At 37.6% G+C, this 23,075-nt stretch overlaps 1 protein-coding gene across 5 annotated transcripts; it reads left to right on the forward strand.

The window, feature by feature from the left end:
- Positions 1–931: 931 nt before the first annotated feature.
- On the forward strand, positions 932–19,518 carry LOC103705254 (uncharacterized). 5 transcript variants are annotated; one of them, XR_016395867.1, is made up of 8 exons: positions 932–1,114; positions 1,201–1,222; positions 1,307–1,412; positions 1,504–1,611; positions 1,693–1,821; positions 18,512–18,713; positions 18,841–18,948; positions 19,234–19,518. XR_016395867.1 is itself a non-coding variant. In XM_088701042.2 (6 exons), the coding sequence occupies exons 1-5, from the start codon at positions 1,045–1,047 to the stop codon at positions 1,792–1,794; spliced, it is 408 nt and encodes a 135-aa protein (XP_088557168.1). In that variant the 5' UTR covers positions 932–1,044; the 3' UTR covers positions 1,795–1,821; positions 18,512–19,227. The 5 variants fall into 5 exon arrangements, 2 of the variants coding, with proteins under 2 accessions (XP_088557168.1, XP_038983420.1); XR_016395866.1 differs by having other exon boundaries at positions 18,512–18,948; XR_016395868.1 differs by lacking the exon at positions 18,841–18,948.
- Positions 19,519–23,075: the final 3,557 nt, after the last annotated feature.

Here is a 23,075-nt window from a genome sequence, read left to right on the forward strand (position 1 = left end):
TTTCAACCAAGTAAGAAACAACTATACTACTCTCTTGCTAGACTTGCCCTGGAGGTAATGTTTTCACTGCTTGATTACTTGATGGCCCTTAAATTCAAAAGAGAAAGCACGCCAATAGGGTAGGCTTCGTGGTCATCGACGATGGCCGAACCTTAAAATCTTTGTCCAAAACTAATCTATCCCAACCTTAAACTTGGGCTCCTCAACCCAAACAATCCAATCTATAATTTTTTTGGGCTTAGGGTGAAAGTTAGTTAGGTTATTAATAGCAATTCTTAAGATATGATTAATGTAATAAAAATAAATTAATCACGATGTATTAAGCAGACCATGAAGCATTGAGATCGTACATATTGAGCTAAAAAATAGTTCAGATTTTTTAAGAAGTATAAATATAGCAATATATTATATAGCTATTTAATGTTTACATACGGATCCAAGTTGGATGATGGGAGATGACAATTGGTTCAGGCCGGATTGATATAGATCAAATTGGATGTGGAGGGCCAAAAAGTTGTTAATTCAAGCACAATTTGTGTATTAAATAGATCAATATTGATTAAATAGGTTAAATAAATTAAATAAATTTTTAGATAAATTAAATAAATTTAAATAGTGCGAGTCAGATTAAATAAGAGAAAAATGGATTAAACATGTTTAAGCAGATTAAATAAATTTTAAGCAGATCATAATCAGATTTAATTATTAAATAGATTAAAAATAAGTTAAATGAGTGAAGATTTAAATCAGAATTCAATGTATTTAATAAATAGACTCGGATAGGTTAGCCATGTATAATTTAAATTTATTTATATCAAATTTAAATTTGTTCAAAAAAACAATTTACGAATTGGATTGATGGATTTCGTCATAACTTGCCCCTTTTTTCTGGGCCAATTCGAACCCACTCTGGATTTGACCTGGGCAGGCGTTTTTCGACCGGTCCCTTTAATTTCACAATTTCCACCTCCACCTCGAACACAATGTTCATCGAACACCTTCGGTGCGCCTTCCCACCATCGCCGAAAGGGAGAAGCGAGCGGAATGGCAGCTCCATCTGCAAGCATCGCCGTCGCAAACGCTACCTGGGAACAGATCAAATCCTCTCGCTCAGGTCTCACCCTTCCTCTCTCCCCTCCCCATACTCTTTCCTTGGGGCCTCTCTCTCACCCTCTCTTTATCCATGACAAACGAACACAGTGTCCGACGACCACCTATCCATGTGAGTACCGTTCATCCCCGCCACTCCTTCCTCCCTCTCGAGTCTTTCCTCCACGTTAGATGAACACGACCTGACCCGATCCAGCCTGCACTTCTTATTCGGGAAGAACTTGGAGCGCGCGACGAGGATCGTCGACCAGGGCGGCGTCCGAAGGGTCTCCGGGGCTCCCAGCGGCCGTTCTCTCTTTCTGGTCCTTCTTTTTTATGCATTTTCCAACATCTTCCACTTCAAGTAATCTCTTTGCTGATACCTCGGAGTGATAGAGAAAATGGGGATTTCAGGTGGTAGGGGAATCGAAGAGGAAGGAGGAGTACATCTGCTTTCCCGAGCACCACTGCACCTGCTACTCTTTCTTCTATGACATCGTCAACAGGGGTGAACAGCTCTGTGTATGCTTCCTAATTTGTTTTACCAGTTGTTTTTTCTTCTTGGCCTTTTCAGTTACTCATTTGTCTCCATGTTGTTCGTAGTGCAAGCATCAAATAGCAGCTCGGCTTGCTGAAGCCGTGGGTGCGCTCACGGAAGTGGAGGTGTCTGATGAGCAGCTGGCGCTTATGCTTGCGAAACTCTGACAGCTATAAGCGTCTCAAATCGTACAGGTATTAATTTCTTACTGCTGCTACTTGAGTCTTAGTTTTGATTTAGTTTTTGGGTATAGTTTGTGTAGAAGCATTAACGAGATGTGTAGTGGAAAATGTGTCGAACGGCTCTTTCAGCTATAAAGAATTTTTCTTGCATTTTCTGTTTTATTGGAGTCATGGTTCAAATACAATCAACTCGTATTTGATTGCATCAAATATATAGTTTATTGTACACAACAAATTCCAATATTTTGCAGGTATAAGTTAACGGTCTGCGGATGCAATAATTCAATTCTCAGTAAAGAGGGTTAACAAAATTGATTTTTTCTTCCACAATATATTGAAAAATAAAGGAGTGGCGTATCCTCGTGATTTTATTTTGGTGCTTGTTCTTTCCAAAAACCATATGTGCTGCAATTTTGGATGCTAAGGGACAGCAACAGTAAGGAGCAAGAGAATTTTAGGTGAACGATGGATAGCTGCTCTAGAAAACCAAACATGAGAATTTATATAGGCCTCTGCAACCTAAAATCCTTGATCCATTACGCAAGTTGTCCTTGAAAATCCTAAACATGCAGACAAATAAAAATAATAATAGTGATAAAAAAACAGTGAAGTGGCTAGACTCATATCTCCCCTGTACTACATGAATTACTAACATGTTAGTGATGCATAACAAAATAGAGATTCTCATGTTCAGGAAATTCCAGCTGAAGGTCTATTGGGAAGAGAAAATCCCTTCTCTCTCATTAGAAAAGCGGATATCTTCTTGCTTTCTCATTGCAATTTTTGCTTTCAAATCCTTTGTCCATTGTAAATGCGTAATGGCCATCAGCAAGTTTGTAAAATGTAGTAATATTAGCACCCTTCTTAAAAGAGCTCATCCTTAAAATCGTCCTCAAGTTCTATTGACTTGGACAATTTTGTACAACGATCAGTGGAATCTCTTTATCTCCTTGAAAATCGGCCATGTATACATTTGTAATATTTTCTTTCTGAAAAAAGTTCAATATATACTTGTACTGATTTTATTCTGGATAAGTTCATTGCATGCTCATGTAGAAAGTCTTGCCTACATAATTTTTGAAAATGTCGAGCATTGAATCAATAATGGTATGGCCCTTTTGAAACGGGCTTAATTGAAAACAGCAGTCTTTTCTGAAAGAAGGCTTAATTTCTTTAATCAGCTCAAACATATATATTACATCTCTTTCTTGACTTATTTGGTTACTGAAAAATAGGAAACTAATCCACCATTTTTTTTTTTACAAAACATTCTGGGGTTAAGCTTCACTAAGTGGACTTATATTTACTAACTCAAGGAGAGTCACATTAGCAACCTTAAAAAAGAACTTTGTTTTACCAAAAAAAAAAAAACTTTGTTCATCTTGAGAAGTGTAGTAGAAAGTTTTGTAAAAAGGAAAAGAAAAAAGAAGGGTAGTAGAAAGATGACACTGTGACTGGATGACCTTTTCAAATATCTATTCCTGTGTTATGTGAATTCATGGATGGCAGTTGTAAACTGGAAATGGTCCAGTCTCCGGCCACTTATTGTTCTTAACCTTCTTATCAAGAATTTATCTGAAGTCTAAGCAGCAGTGAAGAATGCATATACCTAAAGCAACAAGCCTTATCCCTAAGGTTTGCCTTTTGGATCAAGGAATGATCCACCAAAGTTTGAGAATATTCTATTTTTGGCCTTCCGCGTGACATTAACCATCTGTCATTCTGAGTTTCTGGCCATTGTAACTAGAAGGCTAGTCAGCAGGGAGGAAAGTCGTATACTTCATTATGTTTAAGCTCATGCAATTAGTAAGCAACCCTTTGAGGTTCCCCTTAACTTGAATTTTGCAGATTTGTCATGAAACAACATCTGTTAATTTTTTACATAATCTAAACAAACATTATAAATTTATTGTTTACTTATTTTTCATTCTAAATAGAGACAGAAGCTTTTTTTGAATATGGTTATGGTTGCTGCATTCCAGAAGAATATGATTGCACAGACTATTCAAGTCCTTCTCAATACCAAAACAAGTAGAGTTTAAGTTATTTGCAAAAGCATTAGAGAGGCTTTTTGCTTGTAAAAGGGTAGGAACTTGGTTTTGTTTGGTTTTGTACAATCTGAGCCTGCTGTGCAGTGTCTTCTCCAACAGTAGTGAGCAATATGCATTGACTGATTGATGCAGCAGGATACCAGCCATTAATAGTGAGCATCCAAGATACAAGGGGAATCTACCCTGCCAGTAAACATTATGTATCAATCAGTATGCAATGATGTTTTAACTCGAAAGATTAATTCTGCTTCACCTTGGAAAAATCTGGCATGGACCATCTATAATCTTCAAAAATATTTGTCACTTATTTCAAACAGTAAGAGCTCGACAAAAAATATGCATAATTTCTTTCGGGATCCCTTGGTATTTGACTAGTAGCTAACTATATTTTTTTCCTTTGATGGATGCCGGACAAAAATCTCCTATGTATGGACGATGGAGTAATTTTTTCTTATTGAATCATTGATGTCAGACATAACTCTGGCATAAAATAATGTTTCCACATTACAATGGATTTGCTTCCTGGGAAAAAAGAATATTTGCTAAAAAGAATAAAGCAACCGTTTTGACTTTTTGATAGATGCCTGAATGGGAATCTTCTGATAGATGTCTCAGTGGGAGTCATTTGATATTATCTGATGTCAATAAAGTACAATTATGGGTTATTCTTCTTATAGAAATATGGGTTCTCTGTCTCTCTTATTCAAAGTTAAACAACCAGAAGACTTTCTCCATGCCAGTCTATGGAGCACCTGCACTATAAGTATCCAAGTCCAGATTGAGGATGCACCACCCAAGAATCGAACCCAGAACATCTGGTTGCTAAGCAGAGGGGTGTTAACACCAGAACAAGCCCCAGTTCGTCATTGTTGCTTTCTTACTTCATGCTGTTTTTTTTTGTTGTTGGTTCCTTTACTAGTATCAGTCAGAAATAGGATATCTGCTATTGGATATCCAGATTGTTTAATTTACATTATTTTCTGTTGCTCACAATTGTGTTTTCCATTTTCCATAACCTGCATTTCTTAGGAGAGGTTTTGAACATTTTGAAAATGGCTTTTAAAGGATATGGAAATGCCCGAACTGGATCTCATCTCACGATTGACATTCTGGCACATGCATTATGTGACTAACCTGTGCCTGGTTTTACCATATACGACGAACCTCTATTGATCGATTTGTCTATCAGGAATGAGTTAAAGCAGGTGTGAAAACTACCAAAGACTCTTCTGAGAACTAGCTTCTTTGAAGATCTACATGTCCATCATGATTTTACATGTTTTTAGTTTATTATCTAGTTTCTGCAATAGCTAGAGATGTTGTATGCTGCATGATGTAAATCTAAGTTATAATAATAAATAGTTCAAAAGAAGATCAGCGAAGTGCAACAAAAGTTCGTGTAGGGTGTCTTGAGAAGTTTTTGGTTACATATTTACATGTGATTTAGCAGTCAGTCTTTTTTGGCCAGAAAGGCAATTTGCAAATCAGCAGTGGCACGAGTGAACATAAGTACTGGAGCTGGAGGCAATGCTCATAAAAGATCATGTGGAATGACAGCACTGAAGACATCTGAATAATTACTATTTTACATAAAAATGTATGAAAAAAAAAGATATATTCTGTTGAATTTGATTTAAATGAGGTGATGATATCTTTTTTTGGGGGTAGCAGGTGATATCATTAGTTAGTTTTGTGAATGTGTTGCCCAGAGATGGTCACCCAAGAGGGGGGTGAATTGGGTGTTTTAAAAAACTTTTTGCCTAATTAAAAATAAAACACACAAATATATGAACTAAAATAAAGATAAAGAGATAAGAAGAGACAACCACAAACACACGGTTTTATAGTGGTTCGGAGCCTTCACCGCTCCTACATCCACTCCCCAAAGCGCCTTTGGGAATTTTCACTATAATCCAAGATTACAGTACGGTAGTTTTGCGAGTTCACTACCCAACTCGTTGTTTTACACCGGGCTCACAACAAACCCTAAAACCCCCAATTTCTCTTAGGCTTGGGACGCCTTTCCCTTGTTCCAAGTCCCTTGACTGGAACAAGCACCACAATAAAAGAGTTTACAAAAGGAAATAAAAGCTCTAAGAAGCAAATATAACAATTATGAATAATGTAACCCGGAAGAATCCTTTTGCCGTTGGAAGCGTGGGAAATGTTGATTCTTCCGAGGTGGAGCGCGTAGGGTTGAGTGTGAGCTTCGAATCCCGAGCGCACAAGAGTGGTTGAGCTTGAAATCGCTTGGGAGACTTGAGAATACTTGATTTCCTTCCTTGAATGCACTCACTCCCTTGAGCTTTTCTTTCTAACTTCTCTCTTGAATGATCTAGCTTTTTGGTTGGTGAAGAGTTGTTAAGAACCACTTAAGAGGTCCCTTTTTATAGCCCAAAAAGCAAATATAGCCGTTAGAAACAAAAAGAGAAGGATTTGAAATTCAAACCAAACCTGAAAAGCTGTCAGTCGCGTCCCAGGCGCTCCGGGGACGTCTCCGCTACAACGAGGGACGTCTCGCCTACAGGATTTTACTTTTTATGTTGTCTGGGGTCGACTCGGCACTTTACGGGGACGTCTCGGCTTGTCTGCACTTTATGCATGGGGACGGCTCCGCTGTCTCAGGGTCGACTCCGCTGCCTTATCACCGAAAAAACCATTCTCTGGAAAACCCTGAGAGAGCCGTCTCGGCTATCTTGGGGACGACTCGGGAACTTTCCTTTTTACCTGCGGGGACGACTCGGCGTACAGTGGGGACGTCTCGCGCATATCTCTTGAAAACTGCCTTTCTGCCGCCACTGAGAGAGTCGACTCCGCTACTGAGAGAGTCGACTCCGCTGCCTTGGGGACGACTCGGCAGGTGCCGGGGACGTCTCCAAGTGTGCCAGTTCTTCCTGTTTGTGCCAGAGACGTCTCTGAAACTATCAGGAGACGTCTCGGCTGTCCCTGAACTTTTTCATTAACTCAAAATGTTCTTCAATGAATTCATAAAAATTATGGGAACTTGCCTAGACATTTCTCAACAATATTCTAGATAAAACACATGAATTCCTTAATTAAATTGTTAAGATATAATGGAATTATGCTCAGTGTTTTGTATTCATCAAAATCCATTAGGGGGTCAACAATCTCCCCCTTTTTGATGATGACAAAACACTGAGTATATGCAAAATTTGAAATTTAAACATATACACAGTATTTGATCGGATGTACAAGTATAATATTTTGGCCTAGATACAATGTGCATCACTCAATTCAGTTCTTTCCTTGTGCATAAGATTGATCTTTATAGTTCTTAAATGATTTTGGCATATGAACTGAGTTTGAATCAAGTTAAAATGAAATATTGATGCTGAAGATAATTGAAAGCTAGATTCTTTTTGACTCCCCCTTTCTTTTCCAGAAGGGCAATTATCTTAAAATCAATATTCTTCAATTTTATCTTTCCTAATTCAACTTTGGAGTATGATTAAAAAATTTTGCATTCCATATTCAATATCCATATCTACTCCCCCTTTCATACTCCCCCTTTCAATATCTCCATATTCAATATCTATTATAAATTTTGCATTCCATATACTATCTACTCCCCCTTTTTGTCAGCAACATGAAGGGGACAAATTATCCTTAGGTGCTTAAGACTCAATTTATAGTGGAATTCAGCATTCATTTTACTCAAGGATATTCAAGTTGTGCTCCCCCTGTCCAAGTCATTTCTATTAATGTATTCATATCACTCCCCCTTTGTTTTGGAATTCATTTCAGACTTATCTTTTAGTTTAACATAGTTATCACAAGATGTGCTCCCCCTGTTTTATGTGCATTGTTTCTTTGTATCAAATTTGAACACTCAAGGTATGTGGTAAGATTTTTATGGCATATCATACAATCACATACACAATCACAGAAACACATACGCAGAATTGGCAATGTACACAAAGTGTTCAGAAGAGATTGTATTCATTCATATGTCATCATAAACCTTTGAAGTCAGTACATAGTCAAAAGAAGAAATCATTACAAGTATTGATTTCTAATACAAAAGGTGTTTCAAAATAGCCTAGGATTTACAAAAAGAAGATCCTACAAGATATCCATCATCGGCGACGTTGCTCATGGGGCCTACTAGATGTACTTTGTGCATAAGCCTTACAAGCTGCATCTATGAATGCATTGATAGAATCCATGAGGGTCTTAAATTGATCTCCCTGTGACTTGTGGAAACCTGCCACAAGTGCCTCAAACTCTATAGTTGCCATTTCAATTCTTCCTCTGAGTTGGGCAACTAAGGTGCTCACATTGCCATCTGGCTTTGTTAGCTCTTTAAGACTCTTGGAAATGCTCTTCAAGCTGTCCTTGAGCTCTAATGATCTGATAGTTTGGGTGGCACCCACACCAATTATTTCTTGTGTTGTAGCTTCAATTTGACTTCTAATATCCTTCATCTCTTGTAGAAGCCCTTCATGTGAAGCTCTGATGGGGGCCAACTCTGTGGAGATCATGGATCTCATCTCCTCCCTTATCTGCTGGCAAATGGCAGATGCTAAGGTGTGCATCTGATCCTCTGATAGGAAGGAGGGCCCACTGACTGGAGGAGGTGGTGGCATGGACGTGGAAGGTCCAGCTGAGCTGGAGGGAATATCAGGGATGTTCATGTGGCTAGGTGGAGGAGAGTGATGGTCAGACTCATGATGTGGGATTTCAGGCTCTATGGTTTGTGCTTTTCTTTTTGGAACCTTGACCCACGACCCATCTATCTTGTGAAACTCCATTCTTCTCATTGTGCCCTCATTATAGTAGTCGGTGTTTCTCAAGGCCTTTGCAGGTTCATTTGTTGGAATGGGAACCTTGAAGTGTTTAAAGATTAAGGTAAAGATCATGCCATAGGGTATACTAAACCTAGAATACCTATGACATAGGGCAATGTAATTTAGCATGAGTCTAGGAAGGTTTAGAGGGATCCCTTGTAGGATATGATGCATAATAGCTAAGTCTCGCTCCGAAACAAAATCGAAGCGACCGGTTTTGGGAAACAAGACCCGGTTGACAATACTTAAAAGTAATCTCATTTCGGCGTTTAGGTCTTGGGAGTTGATAACATCAAGAGGGCCGCAGTCCTCTTGTCCTAACAGCAGATTTAGGGCTAATTCCCTTTGGGGAAGTGAGGTTGGAGCCTCACCGTCCTTAGGGATTTGTAGGACAGTGGATAGGACATCTTCATTTACTTCCACTAATGTCCCCCGGACACATCCAGTGTACCCTTGGTCCCCTAATGCCATATTGCTAAAAAACTCTCTAACTAGGCCGGGATAGGTCGAGGTATTTAGTGTGCAAAGGTGCTCCCACCCTTGAGCTCGGAGTCTCTCTCCAATAGAGAACCCCTCATGATCTAAAAAGGAGAAATCGATGTACCTACCAGTCGTGACTGTGCGATTTGCACAGGAAATCGTCGTGGTCGGCGGAGCAACCGGAGGAGAAGGCGCGGAGGGTTCTTCCCGCCGTTCCTCACCGTCGGCCGCTACTCTAGGTCGCCTCCCACGGGTTGTCCTAGCTTTCTTTGGTGCCATGGATGCTAGGGTTTGTGATTTAGAGCAAACGGAGGCTGGGGTTTGAGGTGGAGAGCAAATGGAGGCTAGGGTTTTCCGTTTTGGTCGGGAATGAGGGAGAAAGCTCGAGTCGGCTCGAGCGATTTCGACCTATTTAAAAAGCCCTCATTCGGTCCCCGAGACGTCTCCGCGACTAAGGCGAGACGTCTCCCCTTGGGGGGACGTCTCTGCGATTTGCCAGAGACGTCTCCGGCACTGAAAAATTTCAGACTGTATTCTATCTTCTCCCAATTTTGTTTAATTACCCTAATCAATATGATCTCTTTTGATAAACTTAGAGTGAATTTGTTTGTGATCCTCCCCCTTAATGATACAACCTATAATAATTTGATAATTTTTTTTGAATTATTAATATTGAAATGAGGAATGTTTGACCAAATTTCGAATACCTATGAAATAAGTTCTGAAAATATCTCCATGAAGAGTCCAAGGGAGGGTAACCATCCTCCGGAAAGTCAAACAGTTCGTCATTTAGCTTAGATGAATTCATGTTTTCACTTATGTCTACCTTGAGGTTGATTACTAGTTTGAGTAGCAAAGTAATCCAATACAAATTCAACTCATTTGCTAGGATCATACAAGCTCAAGGCATTCCTTAAGAAATTGAATCTTTCTTTACAAAGGGGCTTTGTAAAGATATCAGCTAATTGATTTTCTGTACATACATATTCAATCATCACATCATTTTTAGCACATGATCCCTAATAAAATGATGCCTAATCTCTATATGCTTTGACTTAGAGTGTTGGACAGGATTTTTTGTTAAATTAATTGCACTTGTATTATCACATTTAATTGGTATATTATCCATTTTGATACCGAAGTCTTCAAGTTGTTGCTTAATCCAAAGAACTTGGGCACAACAGCTTCCAGCTGCAATGTACTCAGCCTCAGCTGTGGACAAAGCAACTGAATTTTGTTTCTTGCTAAACCAAGAAACCAAATTGGCACCCAAGAATTGACATGTGCCACTTGTGCTTTTTCTGTCGAGTTTGCACCCGGCAAAATCAGCATCGGAATAAGCAATTAAGTTTATGTCAGATTGTTTAGAATACCATAAGCCTACATTAGATGTCCCTACTAGATATCTAAAAATTCTCTTAACAGCTTGCAAGTGTGATTCCTTAGGACATGCTTGGTATCTAGCACACATACAAATACTGAATAATATATCTGGTCTACTAGCAGTAAGATAAAGTAGAGAGCCTATCATACCTCTGTATAATTTGCAGTCTATACTTTTACCTTTTTCATCTTTGTCTAGCTTGCAACTTGAGCCCATGGGTGTGCTGATTTCCTTTGCATCCTTCATCTTGAATTTTTCCAGCATTTCCTTGATGTATTTGGACTGACTGATGAAGATGCCTTCCTCTGATTGTTTTATTTGTAACCCAAGGAAGAAGTTGAGCTCACCCATCATGCTCATTTCAAATTCTCCCTGCATAAGCTTGGCAAACTCTTGACAAAGACTATCATTAGTAGCACCAAAAATTATATCATCCACATAAATTTGTACAAGCAATAAGTCATTTCCTTTTCTTTTAATAAAGAGGGTTTTGTCTACATTTCCTCTCTTGAATTTGTTCTCAATTAGGAAATTACTTAACCTTTCATACCATGCCCTAGGGGCTTGCTTAAGTCCATACAATGCTTTATGCAATTTATAAACATAATCTGGATGTAAGTGATTTTCAAAACCTGGAGGTTGTCCTACATAAACTTCCTCCATTATATAGCCATTTAAAAATGCACTTTTTACATCCATTTGATAAAGTTTAAAATCCATGAAGCATGCATATGCTAAAAGTAGTCTAATAGCCTCTAATCTAGCAACAGGAGCAAAAGTTTCGTCAAAATCTATTCCTTCCTCCTGATTATATCCTTTGGCCACTAGCCTAGCTTTGTTTCTTATTACTATTCCATCTTCATCTAGTTTATTTCTATACACCCACTTGGTACCTATAATTGAAACATTAGGGGGTCTTTTCATTAGAGTCCAAACTTCATTTCTTTCGAATTGATTTAATTCCTCTTGCATAGCATTCATCCAATTATCATCTTTTTCAGCTTCTTCTAGTGATTTAGGCTCTATTTGTGATACGAAAGCAAGGTAATTACTAGTGTTTCTTAAAGAGGATCTAGTTCTTATACCTTGTGAAGGATCACCAAGGATTAGATTCTTTGGATGACCATGTGCATACCTCCATTCTTTAGGAAAATCTTGAATTTTTGATGGAGGTTGACCTTCTTCATCTTGCTGATTTGTATCTTCCTTGACCTCATCCTCATGTTGTTTGTCTTGTATGGAGAATTCCTTTATTCGGTCTTCAAGTATACCTGCATCACCATCTTCTTCTTTTCTAGAAGAATCTCCATTAGTTTCATCAAAAACAACATGAATGGATTCTTCAACAACGAGAGTTCTCTTGTTGAAGACCCTGTATGCTCTACTAGATGAGGAATAACCTAAGAAGATCCCCTCATCTGATTTAGCACTAAATTTACTGAGATTGTCCTTTCCATTATTCAAAATAAAGCATCGACAACCGAAAACATGAAAATAACTTATATTTGGTTTCTTACCTTTTATCAATTCATACGGTGTTTTCTTTAAGATGGATCTAACTAAAGCACGATTTAAGATATAACATGAGGTATTTATTGCTTCAGCCCAGAAATACTTTGGTAGATCCGATTCGCACAACATGGTACGAGCCATATCTGCTAGTGTGCGATTCTTCCTTTCTACCACCCCATTTTGTTGGGGTGTCCTAGGTGCCGAGAAATTGTGATTGATACCATTTTCGTCACAAAACTTTTTAAAGTGTTGATTTTCAAACTCGGTACCATGATCACTCCTAATTGCTTTTAGTTTAAGATTGAGTTCATTCGAAACCTTATTATGAAACTTGACAAAAGCGAGAAAGGACTCATCTTTGTGTGCAAGAAATGAAACCCATGTAAAACGTGAAAAATCATCAACAATGACAAGACCAAATTTCTTACCCCCTAGACTAGCAGTTCTAGTGGGTCCAAACAAATCCATGTGAATTAGTTCTAAGGGTTTTGATGTTGAGACTATGTTCTTAGACTTGAAAGAACTTCTTGTTTGTTTTCCTAATTGACATGCCGCACAAATTTTATTCTTTTCAAAGTTTATTTTTGGTAGTCCTTTGACTAGATCCTTTGTGATCAATTTAGAGATTAAATCCATGCTAGCATGCCCTAACCTACGATGCCATAACCAACTAGTCTCATTGACTTTGGGATTCATGGCTACAAGACATTGGCCATCCCTCATGGTGAGATCATCAAGATCTACCATGTAAACGTTTCCATGCCTATGTCCTGTGAGTATGATCTCATTATCAATTGGACTATTAATTATGCATAGTGATGATTCAAATGACACTTTAAAGCCCTTGTCACAAAATTGACTTATACTTAATAAATTATGTTTTAGTCCATTAACTAACAATACATTATCTATAAATGAGGAGGGTGATATGGAGATTTTACCAACACCAATAATTCGACCTTTAGCATTGTCTCCAAATGTGACTACTCCTCCTTCTTTTGATTTCAAGGTGACGAAGAGACTCTTGTCACCGGTCATATGCCTTGAGCAACCACTATCAAGATACCACATTCTCTTTTTATTTCCGGCTGCAAGGCATATCTGCAAAATGATCATGTGAAGCTCTTAGGTACCCAAGTTTTCTTGGGTCCTTCGTGGTTAGTGTAGTTGACTCCCTTAGGCACCCATATTTTAGTTATGTTTTTAGCTTTTACAAATGTACCCTTGTTAGTTTGGATTTTTCTTTGAATACAAGAGTAGGCTTTATGTCCGTTCTTTCCACAAAGAAAGCATGTTGGTTTTTCAGTTTTTACGTCTTTTGCTTTTACAAAGAAATTCTTTAGATACTTTTGTTGCTTATTAGTTTTATATCCTAATCCAGCTTTATTGAAAACAGCTCTTTGATTTGAAAGAATAAGATTTAATTTTTCAGAGCTTTGTGTGAATTTTTCAACAATTGGCTTGTACTTATGTACCTCATTCTTAAGATTCAAATTTTCTTTAACTAGTTCTTTCATATCTTTTTTAAGAGATTCAACAGTTTGCGCAAGTGAGGTATTACTATTGAGTAGGGAATTTACTTTTAGATTTAATTCCTTGATTAGTGTTTTTGCCTTTTCATTTTCAGTGCTAAGTCTTGAATTTTCGATTTTTAGGTTAGTAGTGTTCATATTTTTAACGCTCTCCTTTTCAATTAATAGGTTTTCAATATTTTTCTTTAGTTTTTGATTTGAGGCTTTTAATTCTTTATTCTTTGCTCCTAACATACTACAATCACCCATAAGTTCTTGAAAAGCATCATATAATTCTTCTAAAGTAAAATTTATAGTTGGGTTTTGACATACCTCGTCATCTTCGAGCGCCATGAAGCATAGATTGGCGGTCTCTTCCTTCTCTTCCTCGGAGGATGATGTGTCACTGTCATCCCATGTTGCCTTCAATGCCTTTTTCTTCTTCTTTCCAAAATGCTTCTTTTGTTGTGGGCATTCGGAACGGATATGTCCCGGTCTCTTGCAGTCATAGCATACGATTGGGTCTCTTTCTTTTTCTTTTTCTTTTTCCCAATCATTTCTCCCTCCAAATTTCTTTCTTGGGAATGGTTTCTTTCTTCTCATGAACTTTTTAAATTTCCTTACTATCAAACCCAAGTCCTCATCTTGACTTTCTTCTTCACTCTCACTGCTCTCTTCTTCACATACACTTGAGGTAGCCTTGAGTGCGATTGTCTTTTTCTTTGGCAACTCTTCTTCATGCTGCTTCATCGTGAGCTCATGCGTCATCAATGAGCCCAAGAGTTGTTCTAGCCCCAAGGTGTTGAGGTCTTTGGCTTCTACAATCGCCGTGATCTTTGCTTCCCATGCTTTTGGCAGTGACCTGAGAATTTTACTCACAAGTTCGGGGTTAGTGTAAGATTTGCCCAAGCTTTTTAGACCATTAATAATTTCGGTAAAACGTGTAAACATGCATGTGATGGTTTCATTAGGTTCCATCTTAAACAATTCATACTTGTGAACTAGAATGTTCACTTTGGACTCTTTGACTTGATTTGTACCCTCGTGGGTAACTTCAAGCCTATCCCATATTTCCTTAGCGGAACTGCATGTAGAGACTCTATTGAACTCATTTACATCTAGAGAACAAAATAATGAGTTCATGGCTCTAGAATTGAGTTGAGCCATCCTATCATCATTCTCATCCCAATCCTCCTCAGGTTTGGGAACTCGAATGCCATTCACCACGTGTGATGGTTCTTGTGGTCCCTTGACTATAACCCTCCACAAGGCATAGTCTTGTGCTTGAATGAAAATTCTCATTCTCGTCTTCCAATAGGTATAATTTGTCCCATTGAAGAGTGGAGGTCTATTGGTTGCTTGCCCCTCGGCAGGAACATTGTTAAAGGGTGTTGCCATCTAGATCTTTGGCTAAGACGGTTAGGTCTTTCAAGAAATATACAGAGCACCCGCTCTGATACCACTTGTTGCCCAGAGATGGTCACCCAAGAGGGGGGTGAATTGGGTGTTTTAAAAAACTTTTTGCCTAATTAAAAATAAAACACACAAATATATGAACTAAAATAAAGATAAAGAGATAAGAAGAGACAACCACAAACACACGGTTTTATAGTGGTTCGGAGCCTTCACCGCTTCTACATCCACTCCTCAAAGCGCCTTTGGGAATTTCCACTATAATCCAAGATTACAGTACGGTAGTTTTGCGAGTTCACTACCCAACTCGTTGTTTTACACCGGGCTCACAACAAACCCTAAAACCCCCAATTTCTCTTAGGCTTGGGACGCCTTTCCCTTGTTCCAAGTCCCTTGACTGGAACAAGCACCACAATAAAAGAGTTTACAAAAGGAAATAAAAGCTCTAAGAAGCAAATATAACAATTATGAATAATGTAACCCGGAAGAATCCTTTTGCCGTTGGAAGCGTGGGAAATGTTGATTCTTCCAAGGTGGAGCGCGTAGGGTTGAGTGTGAGCTTCGAATCCCGAGCGCACAAGAGTGGTTGAGCTTGAAATCGCTTGGGAGACTTGAGAATACTTGATTTCCTTCCTTGAATGCACTTACTCCCTTGAGCTTTTCTTTCTAACTTCTCTCTTGAATGATCTAGCTTTTTGGTTGGTGAAGAGTTGTTAAGAACCACTTAAGAGGTCCCTTTTTATAGCCCAAAAAGCAAATATAGCCGTTAGAAACAAAAAGAGAAGGATTTGAAATTCAAACCAAACCTGAAGAGCTGTCAGTCGCGTCCCAGGCGCTCCGGGGACGTCTCCGCTACAACGAGGGACGTCTCGCCTACAGGATTTTACTTTTTATGTTGTCTGGGGTCGACTCGGCACTTTACGGGGACGTCTCGGCTTGTCTGCACTTTATGCATGGGGACGGCTCCGCTGTCTCAGGGTCGACTCCGCTGCCTTATCACCGAAAAAACCATTCTCTGGAAAACCCTGAGAGAGCCGTCTCGGCTATCTTGGGGACGACTCGGGAACTCTTCTTTTTACCTGCGGGGACGACTCGGCGTACAGTGGGGACGTCTCGCGCATATCTCTTGAAAACTGCCTTTCTGCCGCCACTGAGAGAGTCGACTCCGCTACTGAGAGAGTCGACTCCGCTGCCTTGGGGACGACTCGGCAGGTGCCGGGGACGTCTCCAAGTGTGCCAGTTCTTCCTGTTTGTGCCAGAGACGTCTCTGAAACTATCAGGAGACGTCTCGGCTGTCCCTGAACTTTTTCATTAACTCAAAATGTTCTTCAATGAATTCATAAAAATTATGGGAACTTGCCTAGACATTTCTCAATAATATTCTAGATAAAACACATGAATTCCTTAATTAAATTGTTAAGATATAATGGAATTATGCTCTAGTGTTTTGTATTCATCAAAATCCATTAGGGGGTCAACAGAATGTTACGAAGGTTGAAGTCATTTGGGACTGGGAGCAGGAAGTTCCTTACACTAAACGGGAGTATCTTATGACCATTTATTGGTAGGTGGTACTCAGCTGTTTGGAGCAGCTTGAGATAATTACTGCTGTAATGAAAAATGTTGCAACTATATCAGCATTTTGACTTGACGCAATAATACCACATTTGTCATGACTGAAAATGTTCAGGAGCCACTACCAGCCTGAGCACATATACCAGGAGACTATTCATGTGCTGATGAGGGTTCTAGATTGCTCAGTAAAATGTCTTGTAGTTAATCTCTTAAAGGGATCGTGAGATTGCATGCTAGAAGGCACCATATTAGTGTGATGTATTCTTTAGGACAGCAAGGTGGTTGAGTCAGATTCAGTGGTAATCTATACTGCAAATCTTTGTACAACTTTTTGAAGTTAAAGGGACATTCGTGATTAGGTTTGGCCATGATCCTTTACAGACTAAAGGGTCTGAGTTGACTGAGTCTGAATCACACTTCTTATTATTGCTGTTCAGTCTGTTCTGGTTCCATAGCATGCCTCACACCTGATCTGAAACAACTAGAGGGTCTGGGACTGGGATGAAGTCATTTGGGACTGGGAGCAGGAAGTTCCTTACACTAAACGGGAGTATCTTATGACCATTTATTGGTAGGTGGTACTCAGCTGTTTGGAGCAGCTTGAGATAATTACTGCTGTAATGAAAAATGTTGCAACTATATCAGCATTTTGACTTGACGCAATAATACCACATTTGTCATGACTGAAAATGTTCAGGAGCCACTACCAGCCTGAGCACATATACCAGGAGACTATTCATGTGCTGATGAGGGTTCTAGATTGCTCAGTAAAATGTCTTGTAGTTAATCTCTTAAAGGGATCGTGAGATTGCATGCTAGAAGGCACCATATTAGTGTGATGTATTCTTTAGGACAGCAAGGTGGTTGAGTCAGATTCAGTGGTAATCTATACTGCAAATCTTTGTACAACTTTTTGAAGTTAAAGGGACATTCGTGATTAGGTTTGGCCATGATCCTTTACAGACTAAAGGGTCTGAGTTGACTGAGTCTGAATCACACTTCTTATTATTGCTGTTCAGTCTGTTCTGGTTCCATAGCATGCCTCACACCTGATCTGAAACAACTAGAGGGTCTGGGACTGGGATGAAGTCATTTGGGACTGGGAGCAGGAAGTTCCTTACACTAAACGGGAGTATCTTATGACCATTTATTGGTAGGTGGTACTCAGCTGTTTGGAGCAGCTTGAGATAATTACTGCTGTAATGAAAAATGTTGCAACTATATCAGCATTTTGACTTGACGCAATAATACCACATTTGTCATGACTGAAAATGTTCAGGAGCCACTACCAGCCTGAGCACATATACCAGGAGACTATTCATGTGCTGATGAGGGTTCTAGATTGCTCAGTAAAATGTCTTGTAGTTAATCTCTTAAAGGGATCGTGAGATTGCATGCTAGAAGGCACCATATTAGTGTGATGTATTCTTTAGGACAGCAAGGTGGTTGAGTCAGATTCAGTGGTAATCTATACTGCAAATCTTTGTACAACTTTTTGAAGTTAAAGGGACATTCGTGATTAGGTTTGGCCATGATCCTTTACAGACTAAAGGGTCTGAGTTGACTGAGTCTGAATCACACTTCTTATTATTGCTGTTCAGTCTGTTCTGGTTCCATAGCATGCCTCACACCTGATCTGAAACAACTAGAGGGTCTGGGACTGACCCATGAATCTTGATCCCTAGAGGAGGTTGCAAAGACCATGGAGAGAGTTCGCGTCAAAGTGATGGATCTGAGTACATACACTATCATGTCCCTAGAAGCTAGATTTTGTGATTCTTCTTTTATGCTAATACCTTTTTTTGTAAATAAGTTATCAGTATTCATTCACTAGCATTTTTTATATCTCAATCAGCACTTTCAGCATCAAGAGGCACTGTAATTATGAATTATCAACAAAATATAAATGTATGTCCATCCCTGTGGACATATCAAAGTGGTAGTGATACCAAAATTTTTCTGTTACAGATTAAAGTGATACTAATACACCAAATAGTTGAGAAAAGGCTAGAGTGGTTATGATTATGATTATGAGATTAAAGTTCAGGATGGATCCTAGTCCCGTACTATGCATTAGTGCTACCCTGAATTGGGCAGCCTATAGCCCAGTGGTTGCACCCATCCTCCAAGGTTCCGCATTCAGGGTTGTTTTCTCAAGTATTGGACCCAGGTAATTCTACCATGTGGCTTTCCTCCCCTTTCCCTCAAAAGAACGAAGTGTTATAATAAGTGTTATTGCTAACAGGTTTGATGTGAACTATTTCCATGATTATTCCCTCATCCTGCTCATTTTGCAGTGCTCTCCCAAGCATGCATGCACACATTATTTTGAGGATTTGAGGGACTTAGTCAATTCACAGATTGGCATCAGACTAATTTGCATGATTGGTGTGCACATGTGACTCGTATGATCATGTCTTATTCTCTGTTTTTTTTTGTTTTTTTGGATAGTTCCAATTTTGTCATTAGCGTAGCAGATTTAGCACAAATCTTAATCCCCCAGCTTAATTTTCGAGTTTGAATTTTGTATTTTACTTTAATAATTCATATTAATGGCTCCATATTTTGCTTGAAAGTTTTCTATAATGATAATGATGTTCAAATTAGTATTCATTTCATAGGTTGAGAAAGGTTCTATGTTTCTCTTTTTCCTCACAACTAACAACCTGAATAAACTCATGAACCTTCAGGAGTCTATTGTGGATTGAGGAGATGACAACCCCGGATTGATGTGGCTGATGTATGCTTATGAAGGATGGATACCTGCTAACCGCACGCTTGTTGGCCAGTGACCAAGGAGCAGTTTCCAACTCAGCAGCTCTGGCTGAAGAAGTATTTTACTGCAAATAACAAATAGCTATCTATTGCTCAACTTGTTGAAATCTTGGAGATTTGTAGGCATTTTGGGGATTGCTTGGGAAGGCTGTAAACAGAACTTGAGTGTAATAAAGCAAAATGCATGGTTTTCCCAAAAATTTTGAAAGTGGTGCTCATGATACTAACATATTTCTGACATTGAGGATTTGAATTCAATTTTCATTTTTTGTATTATAATTGAGGATCTCGTCCAAAAAGAATAGCTAGAAAATGTTATTTGAATTCCTCAATTTTATATAAAAGTTTAAATTTTTTTCAGCAAATAATCGATGTGGGTTTAAATGCACGTCTTCTATTTTAATCCCTAGCATTCTCGCTACGCTAGGGTCCAAATCTAGTAAGATCTAATTACAAAAACAACAACTGGCTCATGGTCTGTTCTAAAAGAATTCATGCTGCCATATTCTCTATTCACATGGGTTAGAGGCGAGGTTTGCCTCGATATCATTTGTAATCTTTTAGAATTTTATCCAAAAGAGCTAATCATAAAGTGTTATTTGGATTTCTTGAGAGTCCGAGATTTTCTAGATGAATAACTGATGTGGGGGTTAAATACATATCTGACTCTCATAATTTGCATGGAAATAGTAATCTATGGAAGTTGTACGGCCTTATATTTATCTAATAATAAATATATCCTATTTTACAATGGAAGCTAGATGCCCATTGTGAATCCAGGAAGTCTGCACACCTAAATATACCATATCTTGCTCTCTATTGGAGTCATTGGTTGAAATCGCTCCTGATCTATTACTATAAAATTTCCCCCATGTCTTTCCTATGTTTATGTGACACAAACACTAGGAACTAACAGTTGCGTGTAGTTATGTTGTCTGAGATAGATCTTTTTGTAAATTTTTGACCGGATGAATAGCTTCTTTCTTGAGCCTTTTCGTCGGGTTCAAGGCATCTCTGAAGGCTTTATCCTGCCTAAAAGTGGATGGCCAGAGTTGGCGAGGACCCAACAAGCAGATAAATGCCTCGGTCATCCGTGGAGTCATACCAAACTTGGAGTTACATCATTGGAAACCCAACATTAGAAGCTCTTTATAGGCCATAAGGCCACCGGTCCCAAAGGAAATTTCCTGGATTACGGAAAGGAAGCCGAAACAGGCATCAGTTGGGTTCACTGTTTCCGGCCATGCCCGTTTGGTGCGGGGCAAAATGATGGCCATTCCTGATAGGTTGCTGAAAAAATCCAAAAATTGGACCTTGGAAACTCATGTCCTTTTTTAACTTTCCTGAGTGAAAGAGTTGTCGTCCCATGTCGTTATCCAATCAATGCCAGTTTTAGGAACTTGCCACTTGGAAAAAAATGTGCTAGAACTTTATAAACCATGCCAAACCCAATGGGGGTGAGCCTTCCAAATCTTATTCACAAATAATGCCCAATTGACCTTGCAAAATAGGAATATAGGATGACTATGCTGAGGCTGCATTTATCTCCACCACAGTCCATCTAGAATGTAAGTTAATGTGGGTCGGCATCATTTTTACTTTCTTAAAAATTTTAAAAATATTTTTAATATAAATATCTTTATTATAGTTAATTATTTTTTAAAATGAATACTAAAATAAGGGCGGAGGTGATGATAACTGCAATGGAGATAGGAGGCAGCGTGGTTTTGGCAGCAGGTTTAATAGCAATAGTTATACTATAGAGAAGGTGAGTGTAATGGTGGCAAGATATCAGTGATGCGACAAAAACGACAATAATGGTGACGACGGTGATGGTTGTGATGGTTTTTAACAATATAGAAAAAACGGCTATGATAGTAGCTATAGTATCGCAGTTAGAGCAGTGGCGATAATAATGATGGTGGATATTGTGTTGGCGGTAAAAATATAAATTTCTTATTTTTAGAAATATTGAAAGTAAGGTTTATTGCTTTTATATTTCTAGAAATAATAAAAGTAACTTTATAAACTAGAAAGTAAAAATAATAATGCTAAATATTTTTTTGTGAAGATTGCTGTAATTGTATTTTAAAAATAGAAAACAAAAAATAAAATTGATGCCAAATAAGCTCCAAATGTAATGCTTATTTTTTTCCCCTCAAAAGTAGATCAAATTCTTTTTACAAATTCTACTCTATTTTCTAATAATATATAATAAATACAAAATAATCATAATTTATGCAACTTTTTAGAAAAAAATTCTTCAAAATTTGATATATATTGTAGAAATTACATAGAACTAATGGAATTAACTAATATATTTTAATAAATTTTAAATAATTAAGTTTTGAAAACATCCGAAAGAAGAAAATGAGTTTTATATTTTTATCTTTTTTTGTTAAAAAGGAAAAGATGACCGTATGGTTAATTGTAAGCCAAGATGGCTGGCTCATGCCTTAAAATATGCTTTATAAGCCTTGAATCTTACTCAATCCAACTTTGAATGGGCGAGCCAACCAAGCATACCAAATCTCTATTTAGATTCATGGGCGAGCCTCGAATTATTGTAATTTTTATAAAAAGCTATTTGCTACTTGGTAATTACATTTCTAAAGTGGTATAAAACTTTAACATATATTTGGTAACCAAAATGGAAAAGTGCTTTTGGTATGATAAATTGATAATAAAGAATATTACATAATACTGCATAATGGAGTACAATACAATATAATATTATATATTAAAATATTATTGTTTTGTATAATATTATTATAATATAGTATAGTATAATATTGAATACTATAGCATAACAATATAACATATGATATGACATGATATAATAATATATTATTAATAGTACAATATTACTACAATATAATATAATATAATTATAATTATGACATAATATTATATAGATATTATATTATATTTTTATACTATAATAATATTATATATTTATATTATAATAAAATAATAGTATTATAATATAACCTAATATATTATCTTGTTATATTATTAATAATATATTATATTATTATAATAATAATATATCATATTATCATAATACAACTATTTATTATTATTATAAGATAATATTATATTGTAATAATATGTTATATTATACATATAATATAAGAATATATTATATATATATTGTATTATATTTATAGTATAACAATATATTATGATTTGATATGATATAAGATGTAATCAGAAAAATTTTATTAAAATCAAAACAGCTTTTCGACATCGACCCAAAGGCATTTTTGGGGAGAAGTTCAAAAATAGAGCATTTTCCAAGTAGACATTTTTAGATTCTAACAAAATCAAAGTAGCTTTCTGGTTTTTTACAAAATGTTATCATTTAAAAGTGTTTTTGGAGGATTAGAAAGTACTTCATAGCTTACCAAAAGCTTTGCCAAATGAGATTTTGAAATGGGTTCTTCACCTCCACCGATATGTTCAACAGCATTAATACTATATTTAGATGTTGTCCAACTTATGGCAACATTGAATTGAACCATCATTCTACTGATTGAGTCTTCCCACTAAAAAAAAAAAAAAAAAAAAAGGTAAATAGTGAAAATTCAAAAGTTCATCGCATGGTACCCCTACATTACAAATGATAGATTAACGCCTTCATGAAAGTCCGGATCCTAATTACGCTGTCCTCAGTTTCCGTAGATAGACGTGTTTTAAATGGAGCCCTTTCTCCAATCACATCCTTGGATCTTGCACCAGTAGCAGCAACGAAGCT

Source organism: Phoenix dactylifera, chromosome 7 (assembly GCF_051530095.1).
Source record: "Phoenix dactylifera cultivar Ajwa chromosome 7, Ajwa_hap1_PhDact_Kaust_v1.1, whole genome shotgun sequence".
NCBI classification, from domain to species: Eukaryota; Viridiplantae; Streptophyta; class Magnoliopsida; order Arecales; family Arecaceae; genus Phoenix; species Phoenix dactylifera.

Bases quoted from the DNA above. Each gene is read 5' to 3' on its own strand.
- LOC103705254 (XM_088701042.2), top strand. From the start codon at position 1,045: ATGGCAGCTCCATCTGCAAGCATCGCCGTCGCAAACGCTACCTGGGAA. The intron at 1,223-1,306 runs GTGAGTACCGTT...GACCCGATCCAG, and splicing joins TCCGACGACCACCTATCCAT to CCTGCACTTCTTATTCGGGA. The intron at 1,413-1,503 runs GTCCTTCTTTTT...TGGGGATTTCAG, and splicing joins GCGGCCGTTCTCTCTTTCTG to GTGGTAGGGGAATCGAAGAG.